The 26093-nt window shown below is 38.0% G+C and overlaps 1 protein-coding gene across 1 annotated transcript; it reads left to right on the top strand.

Moving 5' to 3' along the window:
• Positions 1-9589: 9589 nt before the first annotated feature.
• Positions 9590-24038, top strand: LOC311089521 (chitin synthase chs-2-like; the record flags this gene model as incomplete). Its single annotated transcript, XM_084124246.1, has 15 exons — positions 9590-9618; positions 9935-10070; positions 10191-10379; positions 10478-11484; positions 12323-12412; positions 12486-12644; positions 12730-12904; positions 13110-13211; positions 13301-13442; positions 14417-14617; positions 14707-14991; positions 15103-15282; positions 15353-15740; positions 18068-18140; positions 23970-24038. The coding sequence occupies 15 exons, from the start codon at positions 9590-9592 to the stop codon at positions 24036-24038; spliced, it is 3225 nt and encodes a 1074-aa protein (XP_083980372.1).
• Between the last annotated feature and the right edge of the window lie 2055 nt (positions 24039-26093).

Raw genomic sequence — 26093 nt, forward strand, 5'->3', positions numbered from 1 at the left:
TGTTTATTTTTACTGTGAGCCTTATTACTGCTCACAAAAATAAGTGGTACCACCAGTACTTAGTGCTATTTTTCATTTCTTATTATATATTTACAATTTACATGTCAATATTCTTTGTTTTCAGTAGATTTGCACTTCACTGTTACAGTTTTCCTTCACAAATAACTCAAAGTGGGCTTGATATTGACTCGAAACGTACTTTTCTTTTGCAGCTGTCTACTCGGCTCTTTTATGGAAAGAGGGTGACTGCTGTTGTGCCAGCTGACCCCGCCATCAGTGATGATGAGGGCTCTGATGAGGAAGATAATGACGTGGCAGACCCCGACTTCATCCCACTTACCTACGAGTGCCGGAGTGACATGGGCCCCTCTGCCAAGAGGAAGTGTGTGCAGACTGCAGTGGAGGAGCTTGAGGACGAAGATGACGACAGTGACGAGGAGGAGGATGAAGACCAGCCAGCACCACAAGCCAAGGGCCCCACAAAGAAGGGGAAGCCAGCATCCAGGCTAACCACCTGGAAGAAGGTTGACCTGGATAACCAAGCCCTGCCTGAGTACCAGCACGTTCCCCCTGACTTCACTGAGACTCTGTATACTTACTTCAGTAAGTACTTCAGCCCCCATGTCATCAAGCATATCGTATACCAAACCAACTTGTATGCAACTCAGAAGGATGTTAACACCACCTTCACCACCACTGAAGATGAGGTGAGGAGCTTTGTGGCCATCTTGCTCTACATGGGGATTTCTGAGCTGCCCTCCATTGATGACTACTGGGCAATGGAGACCAGGGTCCCTCAAGTTGCAAACCTCATGTCATCTAAGAGGTTCAGGCTGATGAGAAGGCTTGTCCACTTTAATGACAACACCCAGATCCCTGGCACCATCGACAGATTCTTCAAAGTCCGGCCACTGTTCAACCTCCTGGTTACTGTCTTCAGGAGTGAGCCACAGACCCCCAAGCAGTCTGTGGATGAAGTTATGGTTGCCTACAAAGGCAAGACAGCTGGTGACCTGAGGCAATACATCAAGAGCAAGCCGGACAAATGGGGATTTAAGTTGTTTGCCAGGGCTTCTGAGGATGGCTTCATTCATGACCTGGTGTTATACCAGGGCAAAACTACACTGAAGGCCCACGGTGTCCCCATGATGTCTGAACAACAAGCCATGGGTGTCACCAGCCAGATAGTCTCCGTCCTGGCCAGCACCATGTCCTCTTCCACCACCACAGCCATCTTTGCGGACAACTTCTTCACCAGCCTGGAGATAGTGCGGTACCTCAAAGACAAGAACTGCAGGTACACTGGGACAGCCAGGGACACCAGAATAGGCAAGCCTCCATTGAAGTCCATCAAAGACATGGAGAAAAAGGCTGTCCCTCGTGGTGTGCATGACTACGTCACCAGTGATGATGGGATCCTAGCCCTTAGGTGGAAGGACAACAGGGTCGTCACTCTGCTGTCAACAGACATGGGGGTGGAGCCCATGTCCTCAGTCTACCGGTACTGCAGTGACACCAAGAAGAAGGAACCGGTAAGCTGCCCTGCTGTCATCAAGAGCTACAATGCCAACATGGGGGGCATTGACAAGAGTGACATGCTGGTCCACCTCTACTGCACCCCCATGAAATCCAAGAGGTGGTACATGCGGATGTTTGCGTATGCAATAGATGTCAGCCTCACGAATGCCTGGATCGTGTACAGGCGGGACATCAAGGCTCTTGCTGTGGATGGCCTGTCGTTGAAGAACTTCCGGATCCAGGTGTTTAGGAGTTGCAGCAGCCAGAGGCCAGTTATGTCTCGCCCCCGAAGGAGCTCATCATTTCCATGTGCACCCAGCACCTCTGTTGATGTCCCCATGCCTATCCGGGGACACCGCAGCCACACCCCAGATGCTTCTTTGCGGTTTGACATGTCCCTGTTCCATGCCCCTGTCTACACCAACTGCCAGACCTGCAAGTACTGTAGCAGGAAGGGGAACATTTTGAGGTCAAATGTGGTCTGCAGGGTCTGTAAGGTCCACCTGTGCCTCAATGCTGAACGCAACTGCTTCAAGTAGTACCATGAAGCCGTTGCCTAAGTAAATGGACACGTTATGACACATGAAAAAAAAAAGTTCCTAAATAAAAGAAAAAAATGTTCCTAAATAAAAATTCCATGAAATTTATATAGGTTTCATGTATTTATTTATATTTTATATATGTTTCTGATATTTTAAATGTATATGCTTTTTGGAAAAAAAATGACCATAGACTGGCGAGGAACCATATATGGTAACTTCATTGACCTTGATTTTCAACATAAAAATGATTTTTTTTTTTTTAAGTCACAAAAGTTTAAAAGTCTTTTAATAACCTCCAATAACACTCCAGGGTTGAAATTTTGAATTTCCAAGTATTTCAATGAGTGCCCTATAAAGGGTTAAACGATTTTTTTAATTTATTTTCAAATATATGCATTTATAGTGTGTATAAACAAATATATATTTTATAATGACATAATTATACATATACATGTGCATTTATATGTTTTAAATACAATTAAGGTGTCAGTGTATTTCATTAGACTATAACTTTGCCAGCTATAAAAAAATCTAGCATTTCCTCACGTTTTACCACTGATTTTTAGTGACAGTCGATGACAGTTTCCCCCCTCTCCCCTGCCGTGCCATACCACACCCTCTCCCCTCCCTTCTTCTCACAGCCACCACGCCCAATTAAGTTGCATTTTTCAAAAAGATTGTGAGCTAGTGGTTCTCAACTCCAGTCCTCGGGACCCACTGCTCTGCACATTTTGTATGTCTCCCTTATTTAACACACCTGAACCAGATCATCAGCTCATTAGGAGAGACTCCATGAACTGAACTGAGTGTGTCAGATAAGAGAGACATACAAAATGTGCAGAGCAGTGGGTCCCAAGGACTGGAGTTGAGAACCACTGAGACTTGAGCTGAAAGAGGGGGGTGTCGTGACCCTTTAACATGTTACAATGTTTATATGGTACAATTTCTGGTAAGCTACGCTTTTTTATTATTTCAATTCAATTCAATTATTGTGATTTGATTTAATATCGACTCATTTGGATAAATATTAGGTAGGCTACACCAGTGGCGTAGCCACGAGGGGGCCTGGGTGGGCCTAGGCCCCCTCATTTACATGTCCGGCCCCCTCAGATTTCTGATTGCTTAAAATAAAATAATAAAAATAAGTAATTGTTGATGTGTTAGTCTAATTGATAGATTGACCAATCAAAATACTGCGCGGTAAAATGCGTCTGTTTTCAAACTTGATTTGACGTGTTGTGCGTATGCTGTCATCTTCGCGTGAGAGTTCATGCGGTGAATGGCAGCGTTGTGCAAAGTACAATATTACACACGAAAAGATGAGCGAGAAGGAGAAAAAAAGCCATCTACATCTGAGTTTGCTTCAGCTTACTACAAGACGACAGCGAGTGAAGCGGCTAGGAGACAGAAACGCACATAATTTCATCACAGGAATAGCGGTGAGACTTCGACTCAAATCGGCACAATGCGCAATGACTTGTTTGCAATTGATGAACCGCCTTTACAACCAGTGATGACCACATTTCCTGTATAGCCTATATCTGTTGTAGGCTATATGAAGAGTTTGGTTTCAAAACGCGATAAATTGTGATTATTTTGAGTAATAGGCTAATGTGTTTTCTTTACCAAGAGAGTGGAAAGATGAAAACCACTATTTTCTTTCACACATAGGCTATTTAGGTTATAACATATAATTTAAAATCCATATTTTGTTTTCAAATATTATAAAATATAATAAAGGATTAGTTTCCCCTCAAAATGCAATAAATTCATGACACTTTTTTCCCCAAAATGAAATAAAAATTATTTTTCATATTTTAACTGTTGAAATACACAACAAAGTAAGTTGATCCACATATGACAGCCTCTGAATTTGGTCAATACTAATCTTATATAGGAACTTACAGGCACTGGACTAAAAATAGCCGACATTAAATCACCATCGCTAAGAAATAGCCTACCTCCTGAACTTTTTTTTTTTTTTTTTTACGGCGATCAGCTGTAAAATGGCTTGGTCCTGCTTGGTTTTCGTTGACTTTGAGTAAAACAATTGAAAGTTTTTCAAAAGATCCCCTGGGGTCAAAGTGTCAGCGTGACAGAAGTTTGATGCTGTCGTGTGAGAACAAGCAACAGTCGAGATTTTTCCTCCTCCCGCGTGCCTCATCTTCTTAATCTCCTCAAATAGCCTAAATTATTAGATTTCGATGGCTTTTTCTTCCCCACCGCAGAAACCACCATAGGGTCACCAGTGCCGTCAAAATTATTATTATTTATTTATTTTATTTAATTTTTTGTGGATCACAAAGTAGAAGGAAAACTAGGATGCCGGGTTTATTCTAAGCGCCGCCGTTACGGTTTACGTAATATCGGATATCGCATTTTACGTAAAATTAAAAATGGACTTTTCAACACCGACCAGATAGCCTACAATACAGATTTTTGCGGGAACTAAATATATATATATATAGACCTATAAATATATACAGGGCTATATATTTAACGTTTATCGCGTTTTGGAACCAAACTGTTCATATATTTGCTGAGTAAGATGACATGATTGACAGTTTATAATCGCCCTTGTAGGCTACTTCATGTTAAAGATAATAATCGCCGAGCTATAGGCTATATATATATATATATATATATATATATATATATATATATATATATATATATATATATATATATATATAAGTTGCCCCCTCATTTTAAGATTGGCCCCCCCAAAAATAAAATTCTGGCTACGCCCCTGGGCTACACAAGATAGGCATTAATTTTTCTCAAGAAAAAAACAACTCACCAAATGCTGTAAACATACAGTGTCACATCCACCGTCTGTCTTCCTCATCTGTCTCTGCACTACACTCCCCAGAATCCTCCTTGGCGCACACCTGCACTCACTCTCCACCAAGTAGTAATCACCGTCACCTGGATCCCATCACCAGCTCACCTTTATATTCAGCACTCAGTCACTCACTCTTTGTCTGGTCTCGTCAAATACGTCAATACGTCTACTCTTGACACAGACTTTCTGCCATACTTACCTACCTTCGATCCTGATCTTCTCAGCCAGTCATCATTCCGTCTTCTAAGGAACTCCTTCATCATCATCTGCAAGTAGTGATGGCCAGATCGAGGCCTCGTGAAGCAATGAAACAGTTGAACCAAATGTGCCATATTGTTTCGAGGCTTCGAATCAATCCGACACCCGTCTCAACGGTGACACCTAGTGGTCGCTTGCAGGTGTTGATCTGAAACAACCGTGACGAGCCATTAAAAAAATGTGTTGTTTTTTTATTATTATAATTTTCTAATATGTGAAGATTGTAACCTATAGGCTCCTCACTGTGCATAGTGTTATTTTGGTCCTGCAAAATGAATATTAATAAAATATGTCCCACAATGTCTCACTTTTTTAGAGATTTTTATTCAAAAATATTTCTCTGCTGTGGAAGGACTTAGACTACTTCTTTTTTTACAGATAATTTATCCAGCCTTTGAAAAAATCCTCTCACAAGGGACACTTGTTGCTGGCATGCAAAGATAATATATTGTTTTGGTGATTTTCCTTTTATTGTGACAGGACAGTAGAGAGATGACAAAAAAAACGAGGCGTCCACGAGCCGGGACACGAACTCGGGACGCCCGAGTGCAAAGGCGCTACATGTCGGCGCACTGACCACGAGACCATTGGCGCCGACTGCAAAGATATTTTTTAGCTAGGACATACAAATGAGGAAAGATTACTGCTATCTCTTTCCAGTTTCATTTAAATTCCAGTTAAATTTAAATGCAAGCCTAAATAGCCTGTAACTAATCAAATCGCACTATGTCACTATATCACCAAAAATCCGCTATCTCAAAATCAAACTCCTCTCACAAAAACCCACGAGGTCAATATGTGTTGATTTCACTTTTATACAGATGTGCGACTGTGTGGTCTGTTCCCGACCGTGTCAATCAAACGCTGATTCGGCGGACCACACCTGATGAAACACTAGTGAAACACTTCGAGGCTTCGTTTGGCCATAGTCACGTGACATGGGTGTTTTGAATCACGCTTCGGATCAGTGTTTCGAAACATCTGCGCTTCGGGATCTCGCAAAGCTTCGGAACGACTGTTTCGCGTCAGCCATCCTTATCTGCAAGAGAAAGAGAGAGAGAGACTTGGTTACACTTCCATTAAGCTATCATCTGAAATTCAACTTACTGTTTACTCACCTGTTTCGCTGTACCGATCCATTCTGCAAATTAAAGCATTTAACTTACCATCTTGCCTGCTTCGTTTATACTAAACTTGACATACAGAGAGCCCCTGGCAGTATTATTTAAGGTTAAAAATAACTCAAATTAAATATAATGCGTTTTTTTATTATAATAACAACTTTATTTAATGATATAAGTAAAAATATAATAAATATGTAATATAGTAGGCCTACACATATTTAGCAGAATACTCTATAGCTCTTTTTTTTTTTCTAGCCAACTGTGCTATAGCCTATATTATGGTCATCAAATGGCTTTCCTGAGGTAAATGTTATGTGACATTGTTCTCCAGCTGTTTTATTGACCCCTTTGTTTGATTGATTGGTCGATATTATGTATGAGGAATATACATTTCGGTAAGTTGTACTGTATCTTTCAACAGTGTTCATTCGTGTTTATTTACTAGAAATGATCGGTTCACTTGCCGCCATGTGAAAATTGTCAATTGCGTGTGTCTGATATTTGAATAGGCTATATTATTTGAACTGAATATTATATCCAAATAATGTTATCTAATCAATCATCAGGATGTAATATTCAGTTCCTGGGAAAACCTGTTCCAGTTAATGGGAGTATACACAGGTGATGTGTAGAACTGCCAACTCTCACAGAGAGACACACGCAATTGACACTTTTCACACACTGATTACATAACAATATTTGGATATAATATTCAGTCCAAATAATATAGCCTATCCAAATATCAGACACACGCAATTTACACTTTACACTCGCTCTCACGCCACACATCCATTTTCTCACACACAGAAAAATCGCAAAGCAGGACACGGAGACCGACAGACTCACTAGACAGAGCAGGTTACTTATGATATAAAAAAATCTCAGCTCTCAGATTCTGTCACTTATTACGAAATTCAAACAATAAATACTGTTTTGGCGCTTGTAAATGTGACGCGACAGATCCCTAGCGGCACGTGAACCGATCATCTCTAGCTAGTAAATAAACACGAATGAACACTGTTGTAAGATACAGTAGGCCTACAACTTACTGAAATGTATATTCCTCATACATAATATCGACCAATCAATCAAACAAAGGGGTCAATAAAACAGCTGGTGAACAATTATGTCACATAACATTTACCTCAGGAAAGCCATTTGATGACCACCCAAATAGCACACGCCCAGATAGCACATGTACGCCTGCAAGATGTCTGTTAAAAATCACTTCATCTGGAAAGCATCTGCTGTTTACTAACATCTGATAGACGTCTTTAAGATGTCAGTTTAACATACATTCTAAGGCCCTGTTTACACGAGAACGCTCGCGGGTGAAAACCATGGTGAAAACGTAAAAATATTTTATCAGATGTGCCTTTCGTTTAGATGGCGACGGCGTTTTTGGGGCTTAAAAACGCAAAAAAGTGAAACCACCCTCCAGAGTGGAAATCTTAAAAACGCTCCACCGTCGCGTTTCCGTCTAAACGGTAAAAACGCAAAAATCTTCTAGACAGTGAAGGCACCGATCAGTGCTTCACATTGCCACCTAGCCGCCTGGAGTGCATACTACATTGAATTTCACACACTTTTGCGTCACCGTATGCACGCAGATTTCCCCCCCATAACGCTCGTCTAAACGCAGAAAAAAAGTGATCACTTTTGCGTTTTCTCTTCAGATCTTTTCCGTATAAACGTATCTTAAATCAAGGGTGTCAAACTCAGTTCCTGGAGGGCCACAACCCTGCAGAGTTTAGCTTCAACCCTAATTAAAGACACCTGATCCAGCTAATCAAGGTCTTCAGGATTACTAGAAACTTCCAGGCAGGTGTTTTTGGAGCTGGTTGGAGATAAACTCCAGATGTAAACACGCACATCAAATAGACGTATTTTTTAGAGTGTTTGCTCATCTGCAATATGTCAGACGTTTCCTGTCAGATGTCAAATAGACGTTTAGAAAATGTCTTTAAGATGTAATGATTTAGAATGTATGTTAAACTGACATCTTAAAGACGTCTATCAGATGTTAGTAAACAGCAGATGCTTTCCAGATGAAGTGATTTTTAACAGACATCTTGCAGACGTACGTGTGCTATCTGGGCATAGGCTATAGCACGTTAGTTGGCTAGAAAAAAAGAGCTATAGAGAGTATTCTGCTAAATATGTGTACTATATTACATATTTATTATATTTTTACTTATATCATTAAATAAAGCTGTTATTATAATAAAAAAAAACGCATTATATTTCATTTGAGTTATTTTTAACCTTAAATAATACTGCCAGCTGATAGGGCTCTCTGTATGTTTACAGCATTTGGTGAGTTGTTTTTTCTTGAGAAAACTTAATGCCTGTCTTGTGTAGCCTACCTAATATTTATCCAAATGAGTCAATATTAAATCAAATCACAATAATTGAATTGAAATAATAAAAAAGCGTAGCTTACCAGAAATTGTACCATGTAAACATTGTAACATGTACCTAATAAACCTAATAAAATTCAGTTTAGTTACTAAAATGTTTTGACAATCACAATACACTTATTGTGATGCAATAATTTTTACATCCCCCCAATCCCCCCTAACAACCTGTTGTACATTCATACAGAGAGTAGTAGGGGTTATCAAAGGCTTTTTATCTAGAAAAACAAGGAAGAAATGTTTCTAAAGTAATGCAAGCATGAGCACAATTTGAAATGTACCGACTAACTGCCTAGTGACATTTTTATTCGAAGGGGAAGGGGCCAACTGTAAAGCTGTAGACCCTGATCATCATAAATGGACAATGGTGCAATGGAAGAAGGTTGTTTGGTCTGATGAATCACATTTTTAAGATCAGGTGGATGGCCAGGTGCATGTGCATAGTTTACCTGGGGAACAGACATTTGAACAAATCTGATCCATGGAGAAGTTCACCAGTTGTTCTTCCTTGCAGCACTTTTGCTATGTACTAAACAATGCGTACCGGGAATACCCCACAAGACTTGCCATTTTGGAGATGATCTGACCCAGTCATCTTTGTCCCTGATCAAAGTCACTCAGTATAGGCTACAGGCTATTAGGTTGTATAGGCTATCTGGTAAGTCGCTTATAATATTTGAGAAACTCTTTTCATCATCAAAGGGAGTGGAAAATTAAACTGAACATGGACTCCATGTTCAGTTTAATTTCCCACAGGACAGGTAGATGATTTATGTGTAAAGATAAATATAGAAGTCACAGAAACTCCCTCCCACCTGGTTATAAGGCTCTGGTCTGTTTTACATATGGTAAATTAAAGGTCTTTGCTGCCTTGCAAACATCACTATGGAAAAGCAGCAGAGACATGAATTCAGGTAATCATTTTTTGTTTTTCATTTATCTCATTTAATTTTTTTCATTTAAACTTACATTAAATAATTAAAATTAAGATCTCCACAAACATTTAATTATGCAGCTAAATGCTTATTTTTGAATTTAACATTTTTAATATTCCACTTTCTCTCAAATTGATTTCTTTATAAAGAACAATTCTTTACCTATTCCTGGCATATATTCCTTCAATCTCTCTAGCATGATAAATACCAAAAAATGTTTACATCTTTTAAATTTCTTGTTCAAGTAAACTTTAAATTTTCCATTAAGCTATTCCCTTTTTTTCTTCCCAAACAGGCGACCTTGGGATGCGTGCAGAGAAGTGCCGATCATTCAAGATGAGCAGATGCCAAAGAAACGAGTGCGGTGTTTGAAATGGTTCTCGTGTGCCATTGTTGGCATACTTGTCTTTGCCCTTGCGCTGCTCAGTAAAGTGAGCTGCTTTAATAATCATTGGCTAATCATTTTTGGATGATAGGATAACAGTTAACTTGTCTATTGAATATTACACAAAAGGCTCGGTTTGACTGAAACTATTTTTTTTTCTTTACAGACATCATTTTTGCTTTTGATAACATTTGGGAACAATAAAACTGAGATTATATGTTCAGAAAAGAAGCCGGCCGCCCTACTTGGCATTGGCTTTGTTCTGGTTGGGCCGAGTGTTCTCCTTTTGCTAAAAAGCACGTGGAAGTTCATCTTCAAGAGTTCAGCCATGCCCTCTAAAAAAACTGTTTTTTGGGTAAGCAAACAGAGTTTTTGTTAAACAGATGTATAGTAGCAGAGAAACTGATTGTTATGGCAGTAACCTTTCTGACTTTGATTTGATCTTTGCTCTAGGTCCTGTGTGTTGAGTTCCTGGTAGCATTTGGAGCTGCAATTCTAACAGTAGTAGCCATGCCACACTTTGACATTGTCACCAATGTGATGATCCTAAACAGTGTGAGCATCCTGTCAGCAGTGTTCCAGGTAGTCGCTGAGTGCCTCGCCAAAGAGAGGAAATGGCTTATAATGCTCCCCGTAAGCTCCATTTTCTTCATCGTCCTGGGTTATGTGCTTTTTGTAGTCAGTTATCTGGCAATCGAACATTCCCCTCAGATGAGAATATCAATTGGCCTTGCCATTCTGGGGACCATCTGTGTTTCTGTGAACTGGTGGGAAAACTACAGCACGCTCTTCTCCATCTCATGTCTAGAGGACATTTCCAAAGACATCGCTCAGTCCCGTAATGTGGTGTGCATCATCTCCAGTTTGATGAGAATCCTGATTACTTCAGCTGTGGTTGTAGCTTATGTTCCTCTGTCTGGTCAGAACTGGGAATCGCTCAAATCCGTCTTCGAAACAGTCATTATTTCATTGGTGGCGCTCCAGATTGTATCCTCTGCGCTGTGCCGCTGGTTTGTAGTTGTGGCTTGCAAGATGCACTCCCTGCACCGCAGCTTCGCTTTGCCCATGTACATGGCCTCGATTGCAGTTTTGGCAGTGTTTTTGATTCCACTTGCATTTAAACTCCCAGAGTCTAATCAAACTTCTACTTGTTTTGAGAACGTTAAGTCGAAATCCAGTGATACATTGTTGCGGTTGATGTTGACTGATGCTACAAATACTCTACAAGCCAGGTACATGGAAAAAAAGAGTACAGGAGTACTGGCGTGTTTGATCTGCTCTGCTCTGAGCTGGTGGTTGGGACTCATGCTCAGTACATTTTACATCTGGTTCCTGAAGATCCATCGAATAGAAAGAACCCAAGATCTGTTTGTGCGACGCATGTATGAAGGAGCGTTTCTGGAACAGTCCATGTTGCTGAACACCCGTTTTGAAATCAGAAAGAAAATCAAGGAGAAACGGTGGTAAGTGTTTCAACTTTCTAACTCTAAGTATGGTTGCATATTGTTCATATCAGCAATTATTAGAGATTTTTAAATGATCTGTATCAATGTTGAATATTTAATGGTGCATTCTCATTTTTTTTAACATTTATATTATCTGACTCTTACTTCTCTTACTCTTATGTCCATCTATAAAAACACTAATATTTTAATAACACTGTTAAATGCAAAGTAATTAAATACCCATTTTCATACTGTAATGTTGTGGTGCATAGTCACTTGTGTCTTTAAAAAAATATTTTACTTTTTAGTGCTTTATTTTTAATATATTTAGACAAATTAGACAAAGTTATCTTAATCAAAGCATTTTACACAGTAAATGTGTTCCCATTAAAATTTACAAATGATTTTTTTTTCATGTGAAGACATCAGTGAGATTAAAAGGAGATCAAATGGAGTTTTGCTAAAGTCTCCGGCTTCTCAAATGTTTGGTCTGACAAAAAGACTTTAATTTTACATGTATCCCCTCTATAGTTTTAAAAGAATTTCAGCATCTCAGACTGTACACTTGCCAAAATACCAAAGTTTGCAATAAAACTCGAATTGCTCGAGTAAACTCTAATAAAAAATAATTTTAACATGAACTCAAACACGTCTTATCACATTTTTCAAATCCAAATGATCACAGCTATGCCATGCACTGTAATTTTGTAGCTTTATACTTTTACTGTATGTCAACTAACAATTGATTCACTTGCTTCTAATTTTACAAATGTTAGTAATTAAATGAAATGTATCTGAGAGCGACCTCTGAGAAATTACAATTTTCCTTTGGATTTCTTAATGTGTTCCTCAGCACAGAAGAAACCATCAGAGTGTTTCTGTGTGCAACGATGTGGCATGAGACCTACGATGAAATGATGAAGATAATCATCTCTATGTTTAGGTAAACATACACTTACTCATTCAGTCTCAACTGAATTGTACTTGTAATTGAATACTATTTCTTTTACTACCAGGCTCGATAAATACAGGCCCAAGACCGACAAACACAGAGACGTCGAGTTTGAATTCCATATTTATTTTGATGACGCTTTCGTGGATGTTGATAATGGAAGGCAGCGCCATGCAAATGAATACGCTGAAATTCTTGTGGATGTAATGAAAGAAGTTTACACGTAAGAATCCTCTTTATTTTGATCTGTTTATGGTTACTGAGAATTTATGGGAAAAACGAATCTAATAATACTTCACATGCATTAGCATTTTTAGTGAGGAGGATCCATGTATATTCAAGCAGACGCCATCACTACCATGCCAGAAGATCATAAACACCCCCTATGGAGGTCGTCTGGAATACACCCTTCCTAATGGCAATGTGATAATGGTTCACTTCAAAGACAAGAAACTTATTCGTCACAAAAAAAGATGGTCTCAGGTAAGGGTCATGCAGCGCTCGATGGTATTTTAAGCCCCCAATAGCTCCTTAGAGGCAGCTAACCCTACCCTCAACCTTAAACCTACCCATCCCCTCGCTGCCTGGAAGGCGCCGTTGGGGGCTTAAAACACCAAACACCTCATGCAGCTAAACACGGGTGCAGATGGTTTGCGCCCAGAACTTCACTAATCATCTGTGTTTGCAGATAATGTACTTGTATTACATTTTTGGTTGGAGACTTAACAGACAGTACTTCAAAAGGTTTAAGGAAGGAGAAGTACTGGATGACCTTAAGGAGAAACTGAAGGTTAGATGCTTAACTTTAAAGTTCACCACTAGTATTTTACATAATAATACAATATCAGCTAGACTCTGAATGTTTTTAATGCTCATTAGAAAGAGAAGGAGAACACGTATATCTTGGCCCTGGATGGGGATACTGATTTCCAGCCGTCCGCAGTCATGCTGTTAATTGACAGACTGAAACTCTACCCAGAGGTTGGGGCTGCCTGTGGCAGGATTCATCCAACAGGCACAGGTTGGATATATATATTAAGTATAAACCATTTTTATCAGGTCATTTTATTGTTTTTGATTCATTACTGTAAAATGTTCTAAACATCTAGAATAGAATAGTTTTGGTTCAGTAAGATTTTAGATATATATAAAATTAATACTTTCAGCAAGGACACATTCATTTGACATAAGTGACAGTAAAGACATTTATAATGTTACAAAACATTTCTATTTGAAATAAAAGCTGTTACTTTTAACTATTTATCAAAGAATCCTGAAAAAAATGTTTCATGGTTATATTTAATTGTTAAGTAGCCAACTGTTTTCAGCACGGATAATCATAGGAAATGTTTCTTGAGCTGAAAATCCGTGTATTAGATTGATTTTTGAAGGATCATGTGACACTGAAGACTAGAGTAATGATGCTGAAAATTCAGCTTTGCCATCACAGGAATTACAATTGCAAAATATATTAATAAAATAAATATTTATTTTAAATTGTAATATTATTTCACATCAACTTTAAGGAGTACACTACTATGGACTGAATAGGAAGCTAATAGGCATTGACTAAAAGCCATACAACTCTAATATGACTGTTTTTACTGTATTTTTGATCAAATAAATGCAACCTTGGTGAGCATAAGAGACTTCTTTCAAAAACATTTTCAAAGTATGAGGCAGAGGAAATATGAAGAATAATTAACCAGATACAACTACTAATAATAAATTAAATTAGAAAAATAATTTAAAGAGAATCAAAATAAATAAATTACAATTAAAAAGAAAAAAAAAAAAAAATCAAGATAACAACCAAATATGTCTGAGCTGTATATATTGTCTGTAGGTATAAAGCCAGTTATGATACCTATGATCATACAGTAGGTGGTATTTTCCACCAAATTCATCTGTCATTTGGTAGAAACTAGTCGACTACTTATGTATAGTATAGATTATAAAGGTGATAAACTGACTAATAAGATATTATGCTTAAAGGGCCCATGGTGTGGTATCAGAAGTTTGAATATGCGGTAGGCCACTGGCTGCAAAAGACCGCAGAGCACGTGTTCGGCTGTGTACTGTGCAGCCCTGGATGTTTCAGTCTTTTCAGAGGAGCCGCACTCATGGACGACAACGTCATGAAGAGGTATACAACTAAAGCGAGTGAAGCCAGCCAATACGTCCAGTATGATCAAGGTAATGTCTACATGAAGCTAACCACATGACAAATAATATCAATTCAGCCTAGACTAAACAAATTCACCCTCTTTTCGGTGTAACGTCAGGTGAGGACCGCTGGTTATGCACTCTGCTTCTGCAGCAGGGGTGGAGGGTTGAGTATAATGCAGCATCTGATGCCTACACCAATGCGCCTCAGGATTTTAAAGAGTTCTACAACCAGCGCAGACGCTGGGGACCTTCTACCATGGCCAACACCATCGACCTCTTGGGCTCAGGAGGACTGACCTCTGAGAGGAACAGCTCTATCTCAAAACTTTACATCTTGTACCAGCTTATCAGCATGGCAGCTTCCATCTTGGGCCCTGCCACTATCTGTCTCATGCTATCAGGTAAGGATTTGCTTGCATAGAAAAATTGACAGTAATGTATTTGCATTAGATTCAGTGTGCTGTTTTATGGCAGAAAAAAAGGGCTATTAAAGGGCTTTCTTTATCTTGCAGGAAGCTTTGTGTTCGTTTGGGAAATCAGTGAAAATATTGCTCTTGTTTTGGCCATAGTGCCCCCTACTGTCTATCTCATCTTGTGCTTCAAACTGACATCTGACATGCAGATTCAAATTGCAGCAATTATGAGTGTGCTCTACGCATTTCTCATGGCGGGAACAATTCTCTGCATCATAGGTAACGACTATTTAGAACATCAATATTTTTAGACTGCACATACTTTATTTCCTCATTTCTACTCTCATAGGGGATTTAGTGAGGCAAAAAACTTTTCTGACCCCCAGTGGTCTGTTCCTCATCGGCATGGTGGTGTTGTACATCATTACGGCAGCTTTACACCCTCAGGAGTTCTCACTGGTCATCTATGGGTTGTTATACTTCCTCTGCATTCCCAGCGGGTATTTACTCTTGGCCATTTACTCTATAGTCAACATGAACAATGTCACGTGGGGCACTCGTGAAACCGGCGGCCAGGCTAAGACTACAGCAGTCGATGCCATCAAGAAGAAGGTCATGAATGCCACATGTTGCAAATGTCCATGTTTGGAATCTGAAGAAGATTCGAGCAAGGAGATACTACCTGCAGAAACCATAACAGAAACTGAAAAGCCACATGTTCCTTTGAAAACACAAAGGTAAAAAAACAACACACACTATAGCACAAATTCACATTGTTTCATCCCATTTCTATCCACCTGTGTAGAATTTTTATATAGATTTGAAAAAATGTAATTAACTAATTACTTTCAGATTACAGTGGATGTTTTTATCACTAATAATACTGTATTCCTACAATGTAGGGCAGAGGAGTTCCCACTCAGTGCTCACCAAAGTAAGTATGACTTCCATACTTAATATCCTAATATTCTAGCTGTTGACTTATTGAATTAGATTACGATTAAAACGGTTATATATTTAATTCCAAAAGCTTGGATTGAACATCTGCAGATGAAATCTTATGACTTTCCCTTGCATGAATCTGCGCTTCCAATGGTAAGACAAATTGGAAGAAATACATGATATTATATTATATTATATTATATTATATTATATTATTTGTTTATAATTGTTTTATATATTTTTTTATTTTTGCAAAATAATTATGTTTATTATTATTCTGCCATAATACATGGCTACATTTGAATGGCTGTCAATGGAGAAACTCGCTTTTTGCAGGTTTTTTATTTTATTGTATTTTTTTGGCTGTGCTAACTGGCCCTGCTCTTGGTTGCTGCAGATATGTCAAGTGCATAGTGCATACACATAATATACATGTACTGTTTCACCACATGCAGGATGAAATCAATTTCTGGAGAGAATTGCAAAAGAAATATCTAGAACCTCTTAAAGAGAATAAAGAACAACAGGAAAAAATAGCTAATGATCTGAGAGAACTTCGAAATAAGGTAAACCTCGTAAGATTGTCAATATGCAAAAATGACTTTGTATGTGGTTTTGTCTATATGCCAAGGGCGTAGGTTTGATTTTGAAATTGGTGGGGACAGGGACATCCCCTGAAGCTGAGCTGCATCTGTCATTAAAGGGACAGTTCACCCAAAAATGAACATTCTGTCATCATTTACACTCCCTCAAGTTGTTTTAAACCTGTATGAATTTCTTTCTTCTGAAGAACACAAAAGAAGATATTTTGAAGAATGTCGGTAACCAGACAGTTGATGGACCCCATTGACTTCCACAGTAGAAAAAAAACCCTCAATACTGGTTACCGACATTCTTCAAAATATCTTCTTTTGTGTTCAGCAGAAGAAAGAAATGCATACAGGTTTGAAACAACTTGAGGGAGAGTAAATGATGACAGAATTTTCATTTAAAAGTGAACTTACAGAAATTAACTGTTGGCATATTTGTTTCACATCAATAATGTCCAGTTTGTCCTGTTGGACATGGCACACAGCAATACTGTTAAGTGTCACTTGTGCCATTGTTCTGAGCCATGTTTTCAGTGTCCTAAGAGCACTGAAACTTCTTTCAGCCTCAGCTGATGAGACTGGGATGACAAGGGTTTCAACTTCATCAAACATTCCTCTCATTTCAACAAGACCAAGCAGTGTTGTGTTTTTATGTTTTATGGCTTACCGCATCTAGGTTTCCTTCGGAGGAGCATCGCCGCTTTACACCAGAGCCTCTCACAAGTTAGATAGAAAAAACAAAGCCAATCAGTTTAGCGATGTGTGTTAAGCAGGCGGGACTCAGATATATTAACCGTTTGTGTACCGTGAATTGCGCATTTTTCTCAGAACGCTCTTGTAAGAGATTCAAATCTAAATAAGATGTTTCCTGATTAAATAAAATAAGCCTAATACATAAAAACCACAAGACACAACCGGACAACAGTGGTTATATATAAATATATTTTAAGTTTTGATCGAAATTATTGATAGGGACATATCAGTGTCACTGGATATTGGTAGGGCACGTCCCTAGCGTCCCTACTAAATTCTACGCCCCTGCTTATATGCTCTGGAACAGTAAACTTTGGTCTCCATGCTGTTTTGCTGTTCTCTTTCATATAGGTTACATTTGCCTTTTTCTTCTGCAATGCACTTTGGCTAGTGGCAACTTTCTTCCTTGAGACAATTGGTGACTCAATCTCCATAAAGATCCCAAAAATGTTTCCTAATGGGACTCGATCCACAACAGAAGTGTTTTCCATTGATCCAATTGCACTGATGTTTCTACTGAGCTTCGCATTATTGCTGATAGTGCAATTTATTGCAATGCTATACCACAGGTAACTAAACATGCACAAAATAATAAAATCACTATCACTGATTATTTTATATGGTTCAAATTGCCAGACCTTTTTGTTTAAGTGTTTCACTAAATCACAAAGTGGAGATCATGCAATACATTATATATAAAACCAGTCTAAAGTCTGAAGATAAATCATTCCGTTTTATTCCTATTTTTAGTAATGGTGTATTATGTTTGTTTGTTTCAGAGTCTACACATTAATCCATTTTGTGGCATATACTGATACAGAAATTAAAGCTTGTAGAAAGCAGTTACATCAGGTGAGCCAATGGATCCACACTACATTGCCATTTTAAATGTTTTTTTATTTGTATTATTAACGATGCCCACGTTTCAATAGGTTGCACAGATCCAGGACTCAAACCCCCAGTATGAGACGTATGAGACGTATGACCCAGATACAGCCTTATGTTTTCAGAACCCCCCTGTTTTGAGAAGGGGTGTGACTTCAGTATAAGAATTTGTATTTAAATCTAAACATTTATTGTCCTATACACTCTAAAAAATAATTCTATGGCTTAGTAAATATTACAGAAATATTTAACTTTATTAACTTAATAAAATCTCTGAATATTGTTTACTTGATTGTTTGAGTTAAATAAACCAAAATAATTGAGTAAAAATCCAACAGTTAATTTTATCTAAAATTTACAGATATATATATATTTTTTCAATAAAATGATTTAGTATTTGACTAACTAATTATTTCTTTATAATACACTTAATATATTTGTGAAATTTCTATCAAAATATTTGAGAATGTTGAATTGAACGGATCTGTTTCAAGAAACAAAAATATTACTTAATTCAAATCAATATTATTAATATATTTAACGCACTCTTAAGAAATTGAGTAAGTTTACTCAATTAAAACAATGCACCCCTCCCCCACCCTCTGACTTGAGGACAACTCAACGGTTGAGTGAGCGCGGGCTGTTTGAACTCTCTTCAGTCTTCAGAACAACAGTTCTCAGCGTAGCAGATTTGGTGCATTTCCTTTGTGAAATTCAGGTTTGTGTATATGTTTTATTTTATCTATAAAATCATTACTGTTGCTTTAAATCATTTTATTTAATACAAAACAACATACAGAGGCGAACGAGAGTCGCGCCTGTCTTTTCGCGTGAATGAAACGCCTTGCATAAACACATGACTTTATTCCTAATGATAATGAATATAATTCATTTTGATGATAAAATGTCCTCAGAACTGTCACTTTATGTTTAATGGCCTTTACATCAGAAAAGAGCTCTTGGCTTGCATAGCCAGCAAATATTATATCATTGATAACAGGGTTCTCAAGTTTTATCAAAAGCTTGGAGCGAGATCACATGCGGTTAGGGGAGGAGCCCTAATGGAGCCCCGCCCCCGCCTGTCCCCGCCCCCCAATTTTACCCATTGTTCATAATTAACCAGCACAAATTGAAATTATAACAATTGGTAAATCTGATAAATGACAGAGCAATTCATCACATCAAATATACTATTTAATGTTATATTTCAAATTACAAATATACAAAAATATAACAAATTGCTCCAAACAGTTTGGAAAAACAAATCTTTTTGCATTTTGAATGTGTCTAGTGTGGTGGGACATTGTGAACAAATGACATATTAGAGTATTATGGTGTGTGTTTGTGTTTGTGTGTGTGTGTGTGTGTGTGTGTACACAAGAGCAGGGCTGGACTGGGACAAAAAATCGGCCCTGGCATTTTGGCCCAGACTGGCCCACTATATGATCATAAACACCACCCATCTTTGCACGCCCTTAAATATATGCATACCATCTCCTATTCCTTAAAACCACTAAAGCCATGTAATGAGTGAGTATAGGAACGAGTGAGAGTTAACAGATGAAATAAGTAAAAATTTGACATTTATTAATACAGTTGAACTATACTCCAGTGATGAATCCTAAAACAAGCTATAAGCTGCATTGGCATAGCAATACAAGTGTTTCTTACAGGATTTTTGGTAAAATTGTGGTGGGTGGACCTCTGTCCTTCTAGGGGGGGTTGGGGGCATTCATCAATCTGGTGCACTTTGAGAGTTCAAAATTAAAAGCTCCAAACCATATTCAGTGTGCCAATTAAACAAAGAAAAATGTAAACCTCTTTTAGTTACAGTGTCTATTTACATTACACTACATAATAATGTTATAATATTAATCCAATGACAGTAATAGCCATATTTTGTAAAAACAAATGCACTAAAAAATAAAGGAAACTTTCATAATTAGATTTGTACCTATTTCTATACTTGGAAGAGATAAGCACATGATCTTTTATTTTGACGGAAAACATGGTTTACAAACGCCTCTCATTAAATTTCTAGTGAATTGCGGTAATCGTCAACTATGCAGATGTGGAAATAATCTGTAACTGGGTTATGGGTTCCTACACTCATGACATTGAAGTGTTTTGAAAGTAGTTCTGCTTACCGCGGACTCTACACTTTCTCATCTCTCTCCTGATCCAGATCCTCCTCACTATCATCATCATCACAGGAGCTGATGAAGGGCAGAAAACAGTTGTCACACACACACAAGGTCTCTCGCTCCCTCTCTCTACACGTTCTTTCCCCGGTAGACGTAGAATCCACTATGAGAAACCCTATGATTACAACGACCATCATTTGAAGTGTCACACAGGTCTGAAATTATCGTACATTACAGGATTTTTTTCCATTATTGATCGTACAGAGGTCAAAATTATTGTACAAATACGATAATTATCGTACATCTGGCAACAGGACACTCACTGTTTAAATATAGGCAACACTGCCACCCTGAGGCCCCAGAACGAAACAGGCCATTTCTAAAATACATTTTGTACATTCAACAAAGACAGTTTTACAACTGAATACTTAAAAGTGTGACTCAGATTTATTAATTAAAATTTATGGAGGTATGATTAGTGCCACGTGAATGCATGCTTCATTTAACTTTGTTTCAAAACCTGGTGCGTTTTTTGCCTTTAGTTGGGTTCGTTTAGGCCTAAACACGGCATTCACGGTCAATTGAAAACAAACTCTGGGGCTGAGGTGAGAAAGCAATCCGACCCAACGGACCAACAAACCAAGCGATATAATTCACTACGGGATCTGCAGCAGTGTCTGATTCTGTAAGTGAGCATGTCACAGATGAAGAGTGCCTCTTCATCCTAAAAATTGCTTTTCTGCGTGCATTGCAAGAATGCTGTCCCAACAAAGTCTGGATTCCAGTTATAACTGCATTATATATCAGGACAGCTACAGATAATGCCACTATAAGCCTTAAAGGGGTCCTATTATGCTTTTTCACTTTTTCACATTTAGTTAGTGTGTAATGTTGCTGTTCGAGCATAATAAAGATCTGCAAGGTTACGAAGCTACACTCCAAAGGGAGATATTTTATTTAACAGAATCCACTTTCCAAGAACTACAACGAATGACTCGTTTGGAAGTCATAATGTTACTCATTTAAATAATCTCCACCCATGGAATATGCAAAAAGGAGACAAGGCCTGGTTGAACTGCATTAGAGAAGACCGTGTTGTCGCTATGTCAAAGAGACACTGACTACCACAGTAGGAAAAAAAAATACTATGGTAGTAGTCAATGGGGCCAGAGATCTGCTTGGTTACAAACATTCTTCCAAATATCTTCCTCTGAGTACAGCAGAACAAAGACATTTATACAGGTTTGGAAAAACTTGAGTAAATGACAGAATTTTTATTTAGGGATGAACTATCCATTTAAGTGTCTTATTTGTCATCCAAATGTAATGGCCTTACATTTAAGTTAATGATTTGTTTTTGTTTAGTTTTTTCATTGTACTTATATTTAAAATAAATCTACCTGTAATATAGCTGTAATTAATTTCTGTAATAATTACAAATAATTTGACCCTTCCCATACATCTGTGCCCAACCTTAAAAGGTTAGTTCACCCAAAAATGAAAATTCTGTCATTAATTACTCACCCTCATGTCGTTCCAAACCCGTAAAACTTTCGTTCATCTTTTTAATTAAATCTGAGAGCTTTTGGTCCCTCTTTTGACAGCAACAATCAACTACCACTTGTCACAGTGTCTGGTTTGTGTTCCCTGGTTACCACTAGATGTCCTCCTTCCCCACGGTGTCTGTCACATTATGAACTGCATTCCCCACAATCCTTGTCTGTACCAATCACTGTTCATTGCACTTCTGTTACGAACCACACACGGGAAACAGGGAGATCCAATAGCAGTAAGTATTTATTAAAGGGAAATCCAAAATCAGTAGTCAAATCCAGGCATGGGTCAAATTCCAATATAGCAATCCAAAAACAAAAGACAAGAGCAGACTAGAAACAGACACTGAAGTGGCATAATAAATACACAAGGACTCTGTGACAAACACTGAAACAACCAGGGTATATATACACACAGAACTAACAATGAAACAGGGAACAGCTGGGAACAATGATGACGGGGAACAGCTGAGTGCAATGAACAGTGATTGGTACAGACAAGGATTGTGGGGAATGCAGTTCATAATGTGACAGACACCGTGGGGAAGGAGGACATCTAGTGGTAACCAGGGAACACAAACCAGACACTGTGACACCACTTTGATGCTTCAAAACATTCCAACAATCTATTCCAAATGAATTGAGCAGTTTATAGTCCTGTCATTTTAAGTCAAAATGGGGGTCAACCTAGGACAAATTGCAACAGAAGCAAACTCAACTGATTTTGTATCCTCAATATGTCCTGAGTAAGGAAAATAAAGCCCCGAAGAATCCCATTAGGAGTAAGTTTCGAAAAAGAGAACCAAACCCCATCTCTGCAATAATAATGAATAAAGGCTGGTTTAAAGTACTTCTTCTTGCCTCTATGTATTAATGTTTATGGGTAGCCTAAATGGGTTCCATTCAGACCTTAACATTAAGTCTTTTACATGTCAACAAGATTCAACAAGACCTGGCTGTACCCAATGTTTAGATCTGTTGTGGTATTTATGCAAATTAGCACACATAATTCGATTATTCACCGTTTGTCCATGTTAACAAACAATTTAAAAAAACTTGTAATATATTTTTTTGTTTGTCTTGATGTAAGTAATCAACTCAGTAATTTTCATGGTGATATCTAAAGGTTACATTTTTTTACCCTATTCATGTGAGAAAAATTTCCCCTTCTGGGCTTTTTTTTTTTCTTACTCAGGGCATATTGAGGATACAAAATCAGTTGAGTTTGCTTCTGTTGCAATTTGTCCTACCTTTTTTCATAAAATGACTGGACTATTAGTCCAAATTTTCTGAAGAGACAATCTCTTTAAATGATGAACAGATTAAATTTAGGCTTTTATTTACATATAAACATTGGTCAATTCACACATCAGTTGGGGTAAACGGAAGCTCAAGAATGTTCTCTTGACACGCGAGAAGGCATTAGGTTTATTCTCGTATGTTACGAAGCCATTTGAGCTTCTGAAAGAAACAATGAGGTTTGTGTTTGTGTTCCGAAGATGAACGGAAGTCTCGCGGGTTTGGAACGACACGAGGGTGAGTAAAACATTTTTTGGGTGAACTATCCCTTTAAGATGTGTCACTGCAATTAACTTGAATTAAAACGATAGTTTACCAACAAAAAAGTAAACATCAAGTCATCATTTACTCACCTTCATGACATTTCAAACATGTTAACTGTGTGACAAACTACTGAAACATTTTCCGGCTGTCAACTGCTGTTAAGTGGGCTGAACAATAGATAAGCTTATTGTTAGAATCTGAACAAATCTTTTTACCTGGTTTTGTGAACTGAATCGACTCTTTTGTCTCCACAGTGCAATTCATTCACTAATCACTGTTTGTGTTCTACAGAAGGAAGTCATGCAGGATTTATCATGATTAAGTTTCAGAACAAATTTCATCACTGATTGATTTATATTGTAATAGTTTTTTACTTGTTTGTTTGTATTGATATTGTCATGGAACAGAAGAATTCAGACAAAGGTAAACTCTGAATGGAGTGTATTGAATGACACTGGTTATCAGCAGGTGAGTCTCTGGATTGCAGATAGTTCTGGTGATACTTGGCATGTGAATGAAAGTCTTATCTTTTGTAGGTGACAGAGAGAAGTGACCGGAGACTGGCAGACGATGACGAACAGGAGACTGAAGATGACGAAGGATGAGACAGTTGTAAGAAAAAATGATGTGGATGTCGAAGATCTCAAAAATGAAGTTTATTACAGCATAGCAGTGGCAAGGTACACAAAGCACCTTGGGTTCACCGGCGTCAGAATGAACCCAGAACATCCAAATCTTAAACCTTTTATCCTGTTCTTAATGTAAATTAAGTTGCTCTTGTTGCAACAGTTGTGGTCTGTATGTTAATGAAGTTGTGACACCCCAATGTCTGAGAAAGTTCTCTGTGTTCCACACCCAGTCCCATTCTACAATTGACTACCATTTGTTCAGGATGTGATCAACCCAAATGGTGAAGAAACAATATAACTTGACTTTCTTTCATCTCTATGATAATTAAGCCATTTTGGGGATGAGCTCATTCTAAAATATATTTTGGAGTGGAATTTGGGTCGAGGCGGACTACAATTTCTTACACAGTTCAATGCATAGGTTAGGCCTAGTTTTCCACAGGTAGGTATCAGGTATGAATGTGTGAACCAGACTTAAATGGAGTGGAGCTGATGAAGGTGAATGATGGCAGGTGTGGATGATTGATGAGTGTGGGAGCCAGGATAGATCATGGGAAATGTAGTGCAGTGGTGACAGGACTAGTGCAGTGGTTCTCAATTCCAGTCCTCGTGACCCACTGCTCTGCACATTTTGCATGTCTCCCTTATTTAACACACCTGAACCAGATCATCAGCTCATTAGGAGCGACTCCATGAACTGATCTGTGTGTGTCAAATAAGAGAGACATACAAAATGTGTAGAGCAGTGGGTCACGAGGACTGGAATTGAGAACCACTGGACTAGTGACTGAGGATTGTGACAGATATAGGAGACACAACAACCTATGACACAACTGGATCACATATGATGAAAAAAGTAGTTAACTATTTTAGACAGGCTTCAGATTCAGAAACAAATTACTTGAGACAGTTTTGTAATGAATAATTCTGAGTAGCCAAATCAGTCAGATGAATCCGTCAGAACAGCTAGTTCCATGCCAATGCATCATTAGCCTCATAAATACAGCCATCTCTGTAATTTGACAAGGACAGTAAAAGATTAACTAAAATTAATCTTAAAGTGTTTGCTGGGTCTCAAGATTTCACCTTTCTTGGTGGGTCCTATGAAAGCCCTTGTCCTAGCTATGAAGTGAAGTTACAGAAACATAAGCCGCGTTTCCACCGCAGGAACTTTCCCCAGGAACTAGGAACTTTGGGCTGGTACTCGATGTGTTTACACCGCAGGAACCAGGGTCTAAATGAAGTTCCGGGTAAAGCACAAGCTGATTGGTTGTGTTCACGCCGCATTTTGGTTGGATGACTCCACGCAGCATTTTATTTATTTTTAACCTCCCTTTTTAAAAAATCTATTGCGGTTCGTGTCGTGGCTTCATGCAGTAAGAGTTGTCTGTCTGCAAATATGGAATTTAATAAAAAAAACTGGTGGACTGGCGACGAGTTTCAGGCTTTATTTTGTGGAAGAGGAAACTTTCTGCGCGTTCGTCCCGTTTTAAGTTTATGAATAAGTAATTTAATGTTTGTTGAACTTAGTCAGAACTGTTCAGAGCAATCATAAGAATACTGATTTTAGTTCAAATTCTGAAGTTAAGCCACATCTTTGATTAAAAATTATAGGGTTGCTGTCACAAAAAGTGCCCATTTCAGGCTTTATAGCATAAGTGTAAAATTATATGTAAATGTTATGGTGCATGGTACAATTTCTGGTAAGCTACGCTTTTTTATTATTTCAATTCAATTCAGTTATTGTAGCCTAATTTGATTTAATATTGACTCATTTGGATAAATATTAGGTAGGCTACTTAAGATTTGTTTCTCAATAAAAAAACAACTCACCTAATGCTGTAAACAGACAGCCCTATCAGCTGGTAGTATTATTTAAGGTTAAAAGTAACTCAAATTAAATATAATGTGTGTTTTTTTTATTATAATAACAACAACTTTATTTAAAGGCAGGGTAGGTAGGATTTTTCTAAAAAAAAAAATTCCAAATTTGTTTAAACTGTCTTTATATACCAATACATAATTAAAATG

This window comes from Abramis brama (assembly GCF_963993115.1).
Source record: "Abramis brama genome assembly, chromosome: 9".
NCBI classification, from domain to species: Eukaryota; Metazoa; Chordata; class Actinopteri; order Cypriniformes; family Leuciscidae; genus Abramis; species Abramis brama.